This window comes from Littorina saxatilis, linkage group LG9 (genome assembly GCF_037325665.1).
Source record: "Littorina saxatilis isolate snail1 linkage group LG9, US_GU_Lsax_2.0, whole genome shotgun sequence".
NCBI classification, from domain to species: domain Eukaryota; kingdom Metazoa; phylum Mollusca; class Gastropoda; order Littorinimorpha; family Littorinidae; genus Littorina; species Littorina saxatilis.
The window spans coordinates 46,920,937-46,938,273 of record NC_090253.1 but is presented as its reverse complement, the minus strand read 5'-3'; the positions used below and the strand labels follow the sequence as shown (position 1 = coordinate 46,938,273).

The 17,337-nt window shown below is 42.7% G+C and overlaps 1 protein-coding gene across 3 annotated transcripts; it reads right to left on the bottom strand.

Moving 5' to 3' along the window:
• Positions 1–633: 633 nt before the first annotated feature.
• On the bottom strand, positions 634–9,284 carry LOC138976272 (tripartite motif-containing protein 59-like). 3 transcript variants are annotated; one of them, XM_070349112.1, is made up of 4 exons: positions 6,267–6,825; positions 6,080–6,131; positions 2,888–4,664; positions 634–1,432 (listed from the first exon to the last, which is right to left on the bottom strand). In XM_070349112.1, the coding sequence occupies exon 3, from the start codon at positions 4,602–4,604 to the stop codon at positions 2,895–2,897; it is 1,710 nt and encodes a 569-aa protein (XP_070205213.1). In that variant the 5' UTR covers positions 4,605–4,664; positions 6,080–6,131; positions 6,267–6,825; the 3' UTR covers positions 634–1,432; positions 2,888–2,894. The 3 variants fall into 3 exon arrangements, with proteins under 3 accessions (XP_070205213.1, XP_070205215.1, XP_070205214.1); XM_070349114.1 differs by lacking the exons at positions 6,080–6,131; positions 6,267–6,825 and adding an exon at positions 8,971–9,284; XM_070349113.1 differs by lacking the exon at positions 6,080–6,131.
• Positions 9,285–17,337: the final 8,053 nt, after the last annotated feature.

The window sequence follows — 17,337 nt, the reverse complement described above, 5'->3', positions numbered from 1 at the left end:
ATAAATAAAAGTTAGGATGGTATGGGACAGGATAATTAAGGGTGGTGATCTTATCAAAATAAGTGTTCCTTTGTTTTTGTGTGTTGATTGTTTTGTCAGTCAGTTGGTCTGTCTGTCTCTCTGTGTATCTCCGTCTCTGTACATCTCTCTCTCTCTCTCTTTCTCTCTCTCTCTCTCTCTCTCTCTCTCTCTCTCTCTCTCTCTCTCTCTCTCTCTCTCTCTCTCTCTCTCGTGCTCTCCCTCTCGTTTGAATTCATGATTAAACTATCTCATTTTTTGCCAAGTAATATTGATTTACTTTCAATGGTCCTATTAACATTTACACAGATCAGGTAATGGTTGCTCAACTATGCCATTCGCCCACATATCTTCGGTGGCACAATCAGTATCGGAATATTTTCGATGAAACCCATCTCGAAGTTTTACCAGCGTATTGTAAAGTTATTCTATCATCGTCTTACATAACGAAGAATGAGTATATACTCAACACGTTATTTAAACACCTAATTGTCTATGTGTTGCACGCCTTCCTCTTCCGCCTAATCCTTTCGATATCAGAAACACGGTTCACTAAGTACTGTATACATCAACTCTTTACGAACATTATCAACTGGAAATAATTTTTATTTAAAAAAAAAAAATGAAGTGGAAAATGCACATCCGATAAACAATCATTAGTTAGCAGCTGTTAAATACAATGGAAATACATACAGCAAGGCAACAAGAATGTTACGTTTCTCTGTGTTGATCTCGTGGGTACAGAGATGTAACATCTAGAGTACAGCTAGAGTACAGCTAGAATACAGCTAGGAGCACTCCTGTATATATATATATATATATATATCACAAGTAAAATGTATCAAATCAGCATGTTGAAATCAATCACAATCAGCGAGTCCACTCTGCAGTGCACGTTTCATGTCACTTTGTTGATCCCTTAAGTACAAGAGCACTACGGCCGCCACACCAGTGAACTATATCAATATCAGGAAGTTGAAATAATTCAAAATAAGCAAGTCCCGTCCACAAACAATGTTGTATACTATATTTGTGTGGGTCCTTTGATAGTCACAGTGATGTAATAGAGTACATGAATTTCTCCCGTCACACCAGCAAAATAAATCAAGATCAGCAAGTTCACTCTGCATAACACGTTACATATCACTATGTTCTTACCTTAACAGCGTGTAGGAGCTCTCCAAGTGAAATTGATCAAAATCAGCATGTCGAATTACATTCAAATCAGCATGTTTGAATTAAGCAAAATCAACCATAGGCACTTTGAGCACAGTGATGTAGCAGAGTGCAGGAGTACTCCAATGACATGACTTATCACAATCAGCGAGTCCAGACTACAGGGCACGTTACATACAACTGTGTTGATTCCATGGGCACCTTTCTGTAACAGAGTTCTGTAGCCGTCCCGTCACACCTGTAAAATTGATAAAAAATATATTAGAAAAGCCCATAATGCTGTCGTTAATGTGATGTACACGTCTAATGCATAGACGGTAATCATTGGCACATCTGTGCACACGTATACACTGTTGGCCCCAGACATTTTGTCAATGCCTTGAAGTATGTATTATTTTCTGGTCGCCTGTACTGGCGCATAACAAACACACACAGATAGAGAGAGAGAGAGAGAGACACAGAGAGAGACACAGAGAGAGAGAGACAGACAGACAGACAGACAGACAGACAGACAGACAGACAGAGAGCGAGAGAGACAGACAGACAGAAAGACAGACAGACAGACAGACAGACAGACAGACAGGACAGAGAGCGAGAGAGACATACAGACTGAGAGACATACTGAGGGCCAGATAGACAGACTGAGAGACAGACACACAGACAGACAGAGAGGGGGCAGAAACAGAGAGAATGAGAGAGAGGGGGGGGGGGAGGAGGAGAGGGAGGGAAAGAAAGAAAAAAATATATAAGAACAAGAAATTCCTCCGAGGTAGGAAAAACACCCCCGTCCTTACCATTCTCACTGCCACCAACTGAGAAGGCACTGCTAACAAGTGTGGTTAAAATAAGTTGATTGAGTGGACAAAGAGACAGGCGGAGAAAAAGACAAATCAATATAACTCTTTCTGTAACACCTACTGACCGCATTTTGTGTAAAAACCGACTGAGAAGGTTATTTCCCTTTGACCATTAATATGTCCCTCTATAAGTCTCTCAGAACTTTATTACATGCGGAGAGAGAGAGAGAGAGAGAGAGAGAGAGAGAGGGAGAGAGAGGGAGAGAAAGAGAGAGAGAGAGAGACAGAGACAGAGACAGAGACAGAGACAGAGAGCCAGTCAGAAGTCAGAAGTCAAAAGTCAAAAGTCAGAAGTCAGAAGTCAGAAGTCAGAATGTAAACACAGGGTCCATTGCGAAAGGGTACGTCGAGGTAGGAAAAACACCCCCGTTGGTCAAAGGGAAATAACCATTCTCACTGCCACCAACTGAGAAGGTTATTTCCCTTTGACCATTAATATGTCACTCTTAATCTTAATCCACCAATAACTCCCTAACCGTGTGTTTGACTGGTCCCAATTTTTGTAAGGACCGTCTCAGGAATGTATAGAACCTGTTCACCAAGTTTGGTGACGATCGGTCCGTTCATTCTTGAGATCTATATGCGAACACAAACACACAAACACACAAACAAACAAACAAACAAACACATCCAGTGAAACCTATACACACCCCTATACCGGGGGTGTAAAAACCAAGAGAGAGAAAGGGAGGGACCGAGAGAGGGTGGGAACGAGAGAGACAGACAGATACAAAGACAGAGGGGGAAGGCAGACAGACGGGCTGACATACAGGGAGACAGGCAGACAAGCAGAAAAACAGACGAGCAGGCGGGCACAGAAAGAGCGCCATGCATACCTGTGTATCACTTGTCAAGGGGCTCCATACAGATGATGGTACCACCCCTGCAGGCCAGCCACAGGCGAGCGGAGACATCCACAGTGATGGCGGTAGGTTGGATCAGCCAGGGACAGCCCGGGGCCAGGTAGCGCACAAACCTCAGACACCCACCGCTCACATCCAGCACGTGAATGGCGTCGTTCTCTTCATCTGTCACCAGCAGCACGTGCTGACCGCCCAGCCTGTAGAAACACACGTCGGACGGCTGGCAGCAAGGGAGATGTGCAGGTGGGCGGTATGTGCTGATGGCGTCCGCTCCATGTCGTCGGTACAGTTTCACTTTGCGCCACACGTCGGGGAGCTGGGGCTCTTCCACCACCACGAAGAACTGCTCCGTGTCGTCCACGTCGAATGCACGATGGGCTCCCACGTTGATGCTGACGTCGGTTTTACGTTTTGCCTTGAATGGATCTGTAGATATTATTGTGACAATGTCGACCTCTGCCTCTCCTGATAAGTCGTTGTCCAGTCTGAATTGTGCTGTCGTCGGGGATTTGCAGTATGTTACTATGTAGCCTGCCCGAGGTGCTGGGCTCATACAGTTTTGTTTGGCATATCGTTTGTTTGACACTTTACCGACCTCATCATCGTTTTTCTTGTATTCCCCATCCTCACTGTAAAGTTCCCCGGGAGCGTCTTCTTTCAATTGGCGCCGTTCATACGACACCCTCACACTAGGTGGGTCACTATCAACATGACAGAGAGAAAAGACCTCAATGTCAGCCTCCTGCCCACACGGGAACCGCTTCACCACCTTCACTTCAGGCGCTGCAAGCTCCATCTCCATCTTGGTCACCGTGCCCATGAAGTCACGTGTCGTCTGCAGCATTACGTCACCTGTGATCTTGAAGCATAGAACAGGTCGATATACGGTTTTTAACCCCTGTGACGTCAGCTTGTTAACAGCTTGCTCACTGCCGCGTCCTGTCTTCATCTCCTGGACAACAGAGATGACATCACTCAATCTTCCGCTGTTACAGGCCCGTTCAACTTGTCGCTGAATGTCCAGGAGCTTCTCCATGTCGCCTTCTTGCTGTTCCAGGATCTGGGCAATGTCGCTGTCAATGTCTGTGCTGACAGAACGAAGCGAGTCCAGGGCCTCATCTCTAAACTTGTCGGCAGCGGCCACCATGACGGCGTGTCGGTCACGTATGTTTTTCTTCACTGCCGCCTTCTTGTCCAGCACGGCCTGCCGCTCTGCTCTCGTTGTCTTCAGTCTTTCCCTGAGATCTTCCTCTGCTTTCTGCAGGCGAGACTTGTCAGTGAGTAGATTTTTGTGTTTCTGTTGGATGGCTGTGTGAAGGTCTTCTGTCTGGTGCTGCTCGTGTTTGGTCATCTTGCAGTTGATACAGATGGCCTCTTGGCACCTGACACAGAACAACTCCAGCTCTCTCTTCTTGTGGAGTTTACACATCTCTTCGCTGTTCTCCTCATTATTCTCAGACTGTTTCTTGATGTAAAAGTTGGCCTGCAGGGCGGCCACTCCCCCTGTGGGCAGAGAGGTGGGCTCGCGACAGGAGGGACAGGGGAAAGTACCCCCCGTGTGACGGTTAGCGACGTCAGTGATACACTGGGCACAGAACGTGTGATGGCACGGCAGGAACTTAGGGTCACGGTAGATGTCCAAGCACACAGCACATATTGCAGACTCAGCGTCGTTGCCACCAGTAGCCATTTCGTAGTTTGCTGTTGTTCACTCCAGACGATGTTGCGTGTAATGGCTAGTATAGAATACCTTCAATTTGAAAAAAGGGAAATAGGAAGCGAAAATAAGATTTGCATTTATGTTGTCCATTGTTCAAAATTGAATAGGACGAGAGACAATTGATTCTGAGACATTGTAATAACAAAGTTATCAATTTATCCCGCGTGAAAACCTCAGTGGCAAGTACCTGTGTATTACAAGTACTTGAGATTCTGCTCACAGCTGTGGGTGAATTCACAACTGTAAGGTTAATTGCAGTCGAGTTTATCCTTGCTAGCTATGATTTTGGAGTCTGCATCAATTGTTCTGTTGCAGAAATCTTCTGCTGCCCTTACAGTTTTTACTGAAACAGATTTGTTTTAGAAAGGATTAGGACTGATTTTAGCAAGTACCAGATGCAGTAACAGAGTTTTCCCTTAAATAAATCAAGAAAAAAAAGCAACCTATCTATTGACAATTGAAGAAGAGTGACAGCTAGAAAGTAATATTTTAATTGATGTCGCTCATACGTTTTATAAATGGAATATTCCGTAATGTCTGACAGTTAGTCAGTGAAGTGCACATGTTTGCGTTTTGCAGAAGCATGTTTTGTAGGCAAATTTGGTCGCAACGTTTCTTATATCTTTTTATATAAAGGGTTTGCTCAAACATATAAATGTACGAGACCAAATTAAAGCAAATCAAATCTTATTCTTCTCGTTCGCTAATCAAATCCAATTAAATCTACGTTATCATGTCTCACTGCATTTTTCTTGATTAAGCTAACGGAGTGAATTTTGGTAGATTAGATTTTATTTGATCTTATACTCACATAAACGTCTGAAAACAACTGCACGAGACCTTGTATTGTTAGGTTTTTCGCCAGGGTAAAATCTACGGACTTACCAGTAAAAGTCAACACACCCGATAGGTTAGGACACTCATACAAACACAAAATCAATGAAGCAGACAGATAGGTAAGCAGTGTCACAGACTTACACACATAAAGAGAGAGAGAGAGAGAGAGAGAGAGAGAGAGAGAGAGAGAGAGAGAGAGAGAGAGAGAGAGAAAGAGAGAGAGAGAGAAAGAGAGAGAGAGAGAAAGAGAGAGAGAGACAGAGAACTTAGAACTCAGAAAGTTTACTGTTTTGGCCAACTGACCCGTTACAACCGGTACATATATATCAAACATGACAGCCCCCCTCTCTCTCTCTCTCTCCCTCTCTCTCTCTCTCTCTCTCTCTCTCTCTCTCTCTCTCTCTCTCTCTCTCCCTCTCTCTCTCTCTCTCTCTCTCTCTCTCTCTCTCTCTCTCTCTCTCTCACACATACACACACACACTCTGACATTCACTCCTTCTCTCACAAACACACACTCACACACAAACACACACACAGACACACACAGACACACACACACACACACACACACACACACATTCAAACACACACACACGCACAAAACATACATGTATGGGTATGTACAGGGGATGGCTGGTGCCTCATCAAATACATCCTCAACTACAATGTAACAGGAGTAAGGAAAACGTGCCTTGAAACTAAAGGACACGGCAGTTCAAAGGTAATGCCTATCTGGGACACACACACACACACACACACACACACACACACAGATTGAGACACACAAATACTTACAGCCACGTTTCAAAGGGACTTGGACCTTTGCACAAAAACAGCAACGTGTACACAACTTATAACGCGCCTAGAACTCAAGCGATCACACACACACACACACACACCCTTTGCTGTGTCATCATATGACTAGAACTAAGAAGGGGTGCATGTATTGAATTACTTGTTGCACACACAGCCGACTGAAACTGGATGTTAAAAGCATGCACATAAACGTGAGGCGTGGGGAAATCCAGTAAGTATCCTCTTTGTACACACAAATTAAAGCAAATCATGCAAAAGTGATTACTCTCGTAGAGAATACAAAATGGCTTGCTGTGTCGTACCAGATTTACTTGAGTTGCTTTTTTGTAATATTGTAATACGAGCGAAAGCAGTTCAATATTCAAAAACAAAAGCAACTCATGTAAATGTGGTATGATACAGGAAGCCGTGTAGTATTCTCTATCTACGTAATGAGGAGCACACTAAGGAATACTGAAGGGAAAACAGCAGCAGAAGCGACAATCATACAAATAAATAAAGCAAATCAACGGACCAAAATGCAAAACAACAACAAAAGAGCACAGAAAAACACACCAAGGCAGAGACCAACAGACCAACAGATCAACAGACACAGACAGAAATATACTCACACACACACACACACACACACACACACACACACACACACACACACACACACACACACACACATAACACACACACACACACACACACACACACACACGCGCGCGCACACACACACACACACATATATATACACACACACATTCACGCACGCACGCACGCACACTCACACACACACACACACGCACGCACGCACGCACGCACGCACGCACGTACACACACACACACATACACACACACACACACACACACACACTGATATTGTGTTCAAATGTCTTTATCAATTCACATGTATGTTAACAAAAGTTGAATGTATGCATACGCCTCTTGAACGAACTCTTTGCCAAGTAATGTTTGTGGTAACTGAGGAGTCGTCAAGAAGGTTCTTTTTATCCGGGTATAAATATCGATCGACTGACACTTGATTTCTATCGTCTACGAATTCATCACACATTTCTGAGGAATAGCGCATTGCTGGAAGTTAGACACGACAGAAAGGTTGATGGTTGTGTAAAACAGAACACTACTGAAGACTGGCTAAATATATAGGGTTACACGCCCAATCTCAATCTGGCTATGTGTATATGGCCTGTATAGCTACATTTGTTTTGTATGGCCTGTGTAGCGACAGTTGAATTGTATGGCCTGTATAGCGACAGTTGAATTGTACGGCCTGTATAGCGACAGTTGTATTGTATGGCCTGTATAGCGACAGTTGTATTGTATGGCCTGTATAGCGACAGTTGTATTGTATGGCCTGTATAGCGACATTTGTTTTGTATGGCCTGTATAGCAACAGTTGTATTGTATGGCCTGTATAGCGACATTTGTTTTGTATGGCCTGTATAGCAACAGTTGTATTGTATGGCCTGTATAGCGACAGTTGTATTGTATGGCCTGTATAGCGACATTTGTTTTGTATGGCCTGTATAGCGACAGTTGAATTGTACGGCCTGTATAGCGACAGTTGTATTGTACGGCCTGTATAGCGACAGTTGTATTGTACGGCCTGTATAGCGACAGTTGAATTGTATGGCCTGTATAGCGACAGTTGAATTGTACGGCCTGTATAGCGACATTTGTTTTGTATGGCCTGTATAGCGACATTTGTTTTGTATGGCCTGTATAGCGACAGTTGAATTGTACGGCCTGTATAGCGACAGTTGTTTTGTACGGCCTGTATAGCGACAGTTGAATTGTATGGCCTGTATAGCGACAGTTGAATTGTACGGCCTGTATAGCGACAGTTGTTTTGTATGGCCTGTATAGCGACATTTGTTTTGTACGGCCTGTATAGCGACAGTTGTATTGTATGGCCTGTATAGCGACATTTGTTTTGTATGGCCTGTATAGCGACAGTTGAATTGTACGGCCTGTATAGCGACAGTTGAATTGTACGGCCTGTATAGCGACAGTTGTATTGTACGGCCTGTATAGCGACAGTTATATTGTACGGCCTGTATAGCGACATTTGCATTGAATAGCCTGCATAGCGACAGTTAAATTGGCCTGTATAGCGACAGTTGTATTGTATGGCCTGTACGGCGACAGTTGAATTGTACGGCCTGTATAGCGACAGTTGTATTGTATGGCCTGTATAGCGACAGTTGTAATGTACGGTCTGTATAGCGGCATTTGTTTTGTATGGCCTGTATAGCAACAGTTAAATTGTACGGCCTGTATAGCGACAGTTGTTTCGCACGGCCTGGACAGCGGCATTTGTGTTTAATCGCGGTATGGCCCTTGAAATGTCAACAGCACACACACACGATGATATGGACTTGAAATCTGTCACACGTATTACCAATTACATACCTCGACTTGGAACATGCTTCTGTTACCCGTTTTGTTTTGGACTTAAAACAGGAAACAGTCACACGTATTGATAACACTAAGTACAAACTAGTGTAACAGGAGTTAGGAAAACGTGCCTTGAAACTAAAGGACACGGCAGTTCAAAGGTAATGCCTATCTGGGACACACACACACACACACACACACACACACACACACACACACACACACACACACACACACACACACACACACACACAGATTGAGACACAAAAATACTTACAGCCACGTTTCAAAGGGACTTGTACCTTTGCACAAAAACAGCAACGTGTACACAACTTATAACGCGCCTAGAACTAAAGCGATCACACACACACACACCCTTTGCTGTGTCATCATATGACTAGAACTAAGAAGGGGTGCATGTATTGAATTACTTGTTGCACACACAGCCGACTGAAACTGGATGTTAAAAGCATGCACATAAACGTGAGGCGTGGGGAAATCCAGTACGTATCCTCTTTGTACACACAAATTAAAGCAAATCATGCAAAAGTGATTACTCTCGTAGAGAATACAAAATGGCTTGCTGTGTCGTACCAGATTTACTTGAGTTGCTTTTTACATTTAGTCAAGTTTTGACTAAATGTTTTAACATAGAGGGGGGGGGGGGGAGAATCTAGACGAGGGTCGTGGTGTATGTGTGTGTGTGTGTGTGTGTGTGTGTGTGTGTGTGTGTGTGTGTGTGTGTGTGTGTGTGTGTGTGTGTGTGTGTGTGTGTGTGTGTGTGTCTGTGTCTGTGTCTGTGCGTGTGTGTGTGTAGAGCGATTCAGACTAAACTACTCGACCGATCTTTATGAAATTTTACATGAGAGTTCCTGGCTATGATATCCCCAGACAGTTTTTTCATTTTTTCGATAAATGTCTTTTATGACGTCATATCCGGCTCTTTGTAAAAGTTGAGGCGGCACTGTCACACCTTCATTTTACAATCAAATTGATTGAAATTTTGGCCAAGCAATCTTCGACTTCGGTATTGCATTTCAGCATGTAGGCTTAAAAATTAAAATAATGACTTTGGTCATTAAAAATCTGAAAATTGTAATTAAAATTATTTTTTTATAAAACGATCCAAAATTACCTTTATTTTATTTTTCATCATGTTCTGATTCCCAAAACATATAAATATGTTATATTCGGATTAAAAACAAGCTCTGAAAATTAAAAACATAAAAATTATGATCAAAATTAAATTTCCGAAATCGATTTAAAAACAATTTCATCTTATTCCTTGTTAGTTCCTGATTCCAAAAACATATAGATATGATATGTTTGGATTAAAAACACGCTCAGAAAGTTAAAACGAAGAGAGGCACAGAAAAGCGTGCTATGCAGCACAGCGAAACCGCTACCGCGCTAAACAGGCTCGTCACTTTCACTGCCTTTTGCACTAGCGGCGGACTACGGTCATTGTGAAAAAATGCAGTGCGTTCTGTTTCATTCTGTGAGTTCCACAGCTTGACTAAATGTAGTAATTTCGCCTTACGCGACTTGTTTGAAATATTGTAATACAAGCGAAAGCAGTTCAATATTCAAAAACAAAAGCAACTCATGTAAATGTGGTATGAAACAGGAAGCCGTGTAGTATTCTCTATCTACGTAATGAGGAGCACACTAAGGAATACTGAAGGGAAAACAGCAGCAGAAGCGACAATCATACAAATAAATAAAGCAAATCAACGGACCAAAATGCAAAACAACAACAAAGAGCACCGAAAAACACACCAAGGCAGAGACCAACAGACCAACAGACACAGACAGACATATACTCACACACATACACCCACACACAGACACACACACTCACACACACACACATAGGCCCTACACACACACACATGCACGCACGCACGCACACACACACGCGCACACACACACACACACACACACACACACACACACACACTGATATTTTTTTCAAATGTCTTTATCAATTCACATGTAGGTTTAACACAAGTTGAATGTATGCATATGCCTGTTGAACGAACTCTTTGCCAAGTAATGTTTGTGGTAACTGAGGAGTCGTCAAGAAGGTTCTTTTTATCCTGGTATAAATATCGATCGACTGACACTTGATTTATATCGTCTAAGAATTAATTACACCTTTCTGAGGAATACCGGATTGCTAAACGTTTTGAAAGACACGACAGAAAGATTGATGGTTGTGTAAAACAGAAGACTATTGAAGACTGGCTAAATATATAGGGTTACACGCCCAATCACAATTGATTTAATTTAAACCCCAAAGAAACCAGTTACTCACAACTGATGGATCGTGAAACTTGCAAACTTTAGATATCTTTTGTGTGTGTAAAAGATTATGTACCTTTCAACACATAATTATGTCCACGTTTTTAGTTGGGATAAGCCCATTCTACAATTTGGAAACAAGCAACAAATCTGTACCTTGACTGTTGTTAATATGCGGTAGGAACTTTCTGGTGAATCTGTTTTATCATTGTTACCCATGTCAACTTGACCATCTATTCAGTAAAACATGACCGCTCATGCAGAACAGAAAACAGCCAGGCTGTAGCTTATTGGAATGTGTACTGTACGTGGTAGCTAGGATGTTCCCACGTGTTTCGAACACAACATCTGTCAGATTTACAACTTCTACGCACCCCACCCTGTCCTTTTCAGCAAAAAAAAAGTAAACGTCGCCCGTACCGCGGTGGTCGCCGCAAACAACGAGGTAAGACTATTCCAGTGGTTATCTCCCCTGTCGTGGACACTCCAACACTGTCTGACCGCCCAACTCGCGGTGTGATCACAAGCAACCTCGTTCAAGTGCATACCTCTTCCATTGTTTCTTCATCGTACTCTCATAACCACCCTGGCATAAACGCTTTCCATGTAAATGCTCGTTCATGCAGGCCGAAAACACACATCATTTGGGACCTAATTATTGACGATCACATTGATCTTGCAATTATCACGGAGTCTTGGCTGTGCGAGAATGGTGATGAGGCTACTATCAAAGACATGACCCCTTCCACTCACACGACTCAGTCCTTTCCTAGAACGGACAGAAGAGGGGGCGGGATATGTATCATTCACGCCACTCACCTTACCAACAACCTGTTTTTCAAGCGACTACAGTTTCTTTCTTTTGAAGCTGTTGAAATGCACTACTCCCATCAACAGTCATCTTTGTTTTTTGTATGCATCTACCGTCCTCCCCCCAGCAAAAAGAACGGTTTGAAAGACACGGATTTTTTGAACGAACTCCCAGACCTTCTTGAAATGTACCACACAAAGAAACACTTGTTTGTTGGTGATTTTAATTGTCACTTCGACGCACAGGCAAACAGTTCAGTGAACCGAGTAAAGACATTTCTGAAGGACTATAGTCTTGTTCAGCTGATCAATGAACCCACACATACAGATGGTCACACTCTTGACTGGCTTGTTGTGCGTGAGGCCGACAATCCAACAAGCTCATTTTCTGTGAGAGACTGTCAGATATCCGACCACTCAGCTCTTTTCTTCAACATCAGCATTCAGAAGCCCAAGCCTGCAGTAAGAACGGTCACGTCACGAAACCTGAAGAAGATGAACGTGGACAAGTTCAGGGAAGACGTGAGGGTGTTTGCCGCCTCCACTGCTGCCGACACGCCAGACACAGACCTCTTGATGGTCTTCAACACCTGTCTACGTCAGCTGATGGACAGCCACGCCCCCCTTGTCACCAGGCAAGTCACTGATCGTCCCTCAGCCCCATGGATGTCCGAAGATATAAAGGACCACAAACGGCTCGTACGCAAGTGGGAGAGGTTATGGAGAACGTCAGGCCTGACAGTTCACCGTCAAATTTATCGTCAACAGCTTGACGACATCAAAGCTCTCCACACCAGTGCCAAGCAGGAATACTATACATCCCGCCTCGCTGAGTGCAAAGACACCAAGGCTCTGTTCTCTGTAACAGATGAGCTATTCGCGAAGAAGAAAGCCACTGCCCTCCCTAAATTGATTCCCCCATCAGAACTCCCCGAGACTTTCAGCAATTTCTTTGACCAGAAGATCTCTGACATTCGCAAAGGTCTCGACTCATCCAAAACACAAAATAATGTCCTTCGCCGCATTTTCAGGGACCCCCCTTACACGGTTTAGCCCTGTTTCTGAGAAGTTTGTTTTTGAACTTATCTCAAAATGTGCTCCAAAACCTGCACACTTGACCCCATTCCCACGTCACTCATGAAAACTTGCCTGGATTTTCTTGTTCCTGTTGTAACGAGAATCTTAAACCTTTCTCTTCAGTCGGGGTCTGTGCCTGCACAGTTTAAAGAGGCAGTCATAACACCACTTCTAAAAAAGCCAGGCCTAGACACGGAGTGCTTAAAGAACTATAGACCCATTTCAAACTTACCCTTTCTGACCAAGCTGTTAGAAAAGTGTGTGCTAGCGCAGCTCCAAGAACATCTGCTGAGTAATGATCTTTTGGACGTCCAACAGTCCGCATACAAGAAAAATCATAGCACAGAAACCGCTCTTCTTTACGTAACTGACAAACTGCTGACCAGTGCTGGCAACAAGAAAGTGTCTGTGCTCGCACTCTTGGACCTCTCGGCGGCATTTGACACCATCGACCACGACGTCCTCCTAAAGAGACTACAGTTCACGTTTGGAATTGCCGACAAAGCCTTCCAGTGGTTCGTGTCATATCTCTCTGAACGCTTTCAAAGAGTACAAATAGGTCAAAAAGAATCATCCCCTGTTCCCCTGAAGCACGGAGTACCCCAGGGCTCTGTTCTAGGCCCGGTTCTGTTTACACTATACACACAGGACCTATCTGACGTCATCTCGAGGCATGGCTGCGAACACCACAAGTATGCCGACGACACCCAAATAGAGGATTCTGCTCCCCCCAGTGATTTTCCAAAAGTGGTTAAAAACACTGAGCGCTGCATTGAGTCAGTTAAAGACTGGATGATAGACAATAAACTCAAGCTGAATGACTCAAAAACTGAGGTGATGCTGTCAGGCTCAAGGCATGCTTTAAATCAGATTGACTGTACTTCCCTGACAATAGGCGACAGTCAGATTGTCTCCCAAACCGCTGTTAAGGACCTAGGCGTGTACCTGGACAATGCAAAAACACATTAGTTTTGTTTGTAAATGTGCCTTTTTGAGTTGCGCAAGATTTCCTCTGTCAGATCATTCCTGACACTCCAAGCCACTGTTCAACTTGTCTCCTCTCTGATCCTGAGTCGACTTGACTACTGCAACTCATTGCTTGCCGGCCTCCCCACTGAAGAACTTGATCGCTTACAGAGAGTCCAGAACAGTGCTGCAAGGCTCATTCTGCAGAAGTCTAAGAAAGACCATGACTTGTCACTCCCCTACTTACCACCCTTCACTGGCTTCCTATGAAGTATAGAATCGAGTACAAGCTGGCTCTGTTAGGGTACCGCTGTTTTGAGAAATCACTTCCCCCCTATTTGTCCCATTCCCTCAGTATCTACGAGCCATCCCGTTCTCTCAGATCCTCCTCTGAAAAACTCCTTCGCATCCCCAAAACCAGGACCAAGACCTTTGGTGAAAGAACCTTTAGGTACCAGATTCCGACCGTCTGGAACTCGCTTCCAAGTTCTATCCGTGACTCCAGCAGCCTTTCCTCCTTCAAAACACAACTCAAAACATACCTGTTTCGTAAAGCCTTTGCTTAGCCTGAGTAGACTCTCCACAACTCTATTCTGTTTTGGAACTCTCTACCCTGCATGTGCTTTATGGTCTATTTGTCAATGGTATCTTTGTGTGTGCGCGTGCGTGCGTGTGTGTGTGTGTGTGTGTGTGTGTGTGTGTGTGTGTACTTTTAACATTGTACGCTAAGTTTTGCTTAGCGCTTGGGATCTTGGTGTTATGTCTCAGTTAAATGTATGCTTTGTGTGCTTGTTGATTTGTGCTAGTTTATTCTATAATGAATTTGTAAAGCGCCTGGAGCCAATTGATGGGACTCGCGCTATAGAAAATATATTTATTATTATTATTATTATTACAACTTACTTTTCTTCAATAATATTACCCTTATTTAAGAAAAAAACGTGTGAATTAAGCGCATTTTAACTTGCCTCAGATTCAAATTAATATCAAACTTGTCCCCTTTTGTTGTCCAATATTAGTAAGCTACTTTCAGTATTCCCATTTACCATTGCACATATTCATTCAATGGTAGCTCATGCCATTCACCCACATATCTTCTCTAATACATTGCAATGTAATCCTATATCGCCGTTCTCCACACACAAAACTGGAAATGCCTTTTGTAATCATGTATCACCGTTTTTCATAAAGAAAACTTAGTACCCGAGCACCTTATTATCTACATGTTGCAAGCATTCCTCTTCCTCCTTACCCCCCCCCCCCCCCCTGTTTAATTGATCTATTACATCCCAAACTTAACAAATGTACACATCAACTCTTTAATAACATCATCGTATTAAACAACATTTACCTGTAGTGAAAAATACACATTAGATATACAATCATCCAAGTTACCAGCTATTGAGAAATATATTAAGTGAGGCAACCACATCAACGACCAGACTCTCTTTTTCGCTTGATTTCCGATCTTCACCGACTAATATGATTCGGCCGTTCGTTAATTATTCGCCGTTTGTTAAGTCAGTCATTACTAATTCGTTTGTTCATCCTGTCATTTCTTCAATCAAAGGTTAACACACACAAAAGGCAGCAACCATCAAAAACAGGTTTGTTCTAAACACAATTCAACGTAATAAATGTGTTTTAAGCACGTCAAATTTTAACAGAAAACACACAGATAACTTTTTTTTTTAAACAACAACAGCAAAACAACTAAAGTAATAACAACTACTAAGATCTTGGTGTGTATTTCTAAGCTGCACTGACAAGTCGTACTTCAAGGTCACAAATGACCAACATATAAACAGGACAAAGCATGACCTAACGGCAGAAATTCCAATCTACAGAGCACGCTACATATCACTGTGTTGGTCTCTTGGGAGCAATGATGCAACAGGATACAGGTGCATCCGTGAAATAAATCAAAACCAGCAAAGTTTAAACAAATCCCAAACGAGTTGAAATACATCCCAAACGAGTTGAGATAAATCACAACCAGCAATTTGAAATAAACCACAATCAGCAAATCCAGCAGAGCACGTTACATATCACTATCACCCTGTCTGTACCTGGGGAACAATGATGGTAGCAGGGTATAGGAGTACTCCATTGACACCAGCGAAATAAATCAAAATAAGCAAGTTCAAATAAATCAATAAGAACCAGTGGAAATAACTCAAAATCGCAATCAGCAGTCCTCTCGGCAGAACACGTCACATACCAATAGCAATGCGTTGGTTCCTTGAGAGTTGAGTACAGTCTATGTACGGTTAAGAAGAAGAAGAACAAGAACAAGAAGAACAAGAACAAGAACAACAAGTCGCGTAAGGCGAAAATACAATATTTAGTCAAGTAGCTGTCGAACTCACAGAATGAAACTGAACTCAATGCCATTTTTCAGCAAGACCGTATACTCGTAGCATCGTCAGTCCACCGCTCATGGCAAAGGCAGTGAAATTGACAAGAAGAGCGGGGTAGTAGTTGCGCTAAGAAGGATAGCACGCTTTTCTGTACTTCTCTTTGTTTTAACTTTCTGAGCGTGTTTTTAATCCAAACATATCATATCTATATGTTTTTGGAATCAGGAACCGACAAGGAATAAGATGAAAGTGTTTTTAAATTGATTTCGACAATTTAATTTTGATAATGATTTTTATATATTTAATTTTCAGAGCTTGCTTTTAATCCAAATATAACATATTTATATGTTTTTGGAATCAGAAAATGATGGAGAATAAGATGAACGTAAATTTGGATCGTTTTATAAGTTTTTATTTTTTTTTACAATTTTCAGATTTTTAATGACCAAAGTCATTAATTAATTTTTAAGCCACCAAGCTGAAATGCAATACCGAAGTCGTCGAAGATTACTTGACGAAAATTTCAACCAATTTGGTTGAAAAATGAGGGCGTGACAGTGCCGCCTCAACTTTCACAAAAAGCCGGATATGACGTCATAAAAGACATTTATCAAACAAATGAAAAAAACGTCTGGGGATTTCATACCCAGGAACTCTCATGTCAAATTTCATAAAGATCGGTCCAGTAGTTTAGTCTGAATCGCTCTACACACACACACAGACACACACACACACACACACACACACACACACGCACGCACGCACGCACATACACCACGACCCTCGTCTCGATTCCCCCTCTACGTTAAAACATTTAGTCAAAACTTGACTAAATGTAAAAAGAAGATTACAACATGTATAAGCAGCTAGAGTGCAGGGGATACTCTCTTGACACCAGTGAAAAAACATCGAAAACAACAAATTGACATAAATCAAAATCAACAAGTCAAAATAAATCAAAATCAGCAAGTTAAAATCAACTGCAATCAGCAAGTCCACTCTACAGAGAAGTCACATAATCATATCACTAGCAATGCGTTGGTACCTTCAGTACATTTATGTCGCAGAGTACAGGAGCACTCCCGTAACCCCAGTGAAATTAATCACAATGAGCAATTAAAGAATGG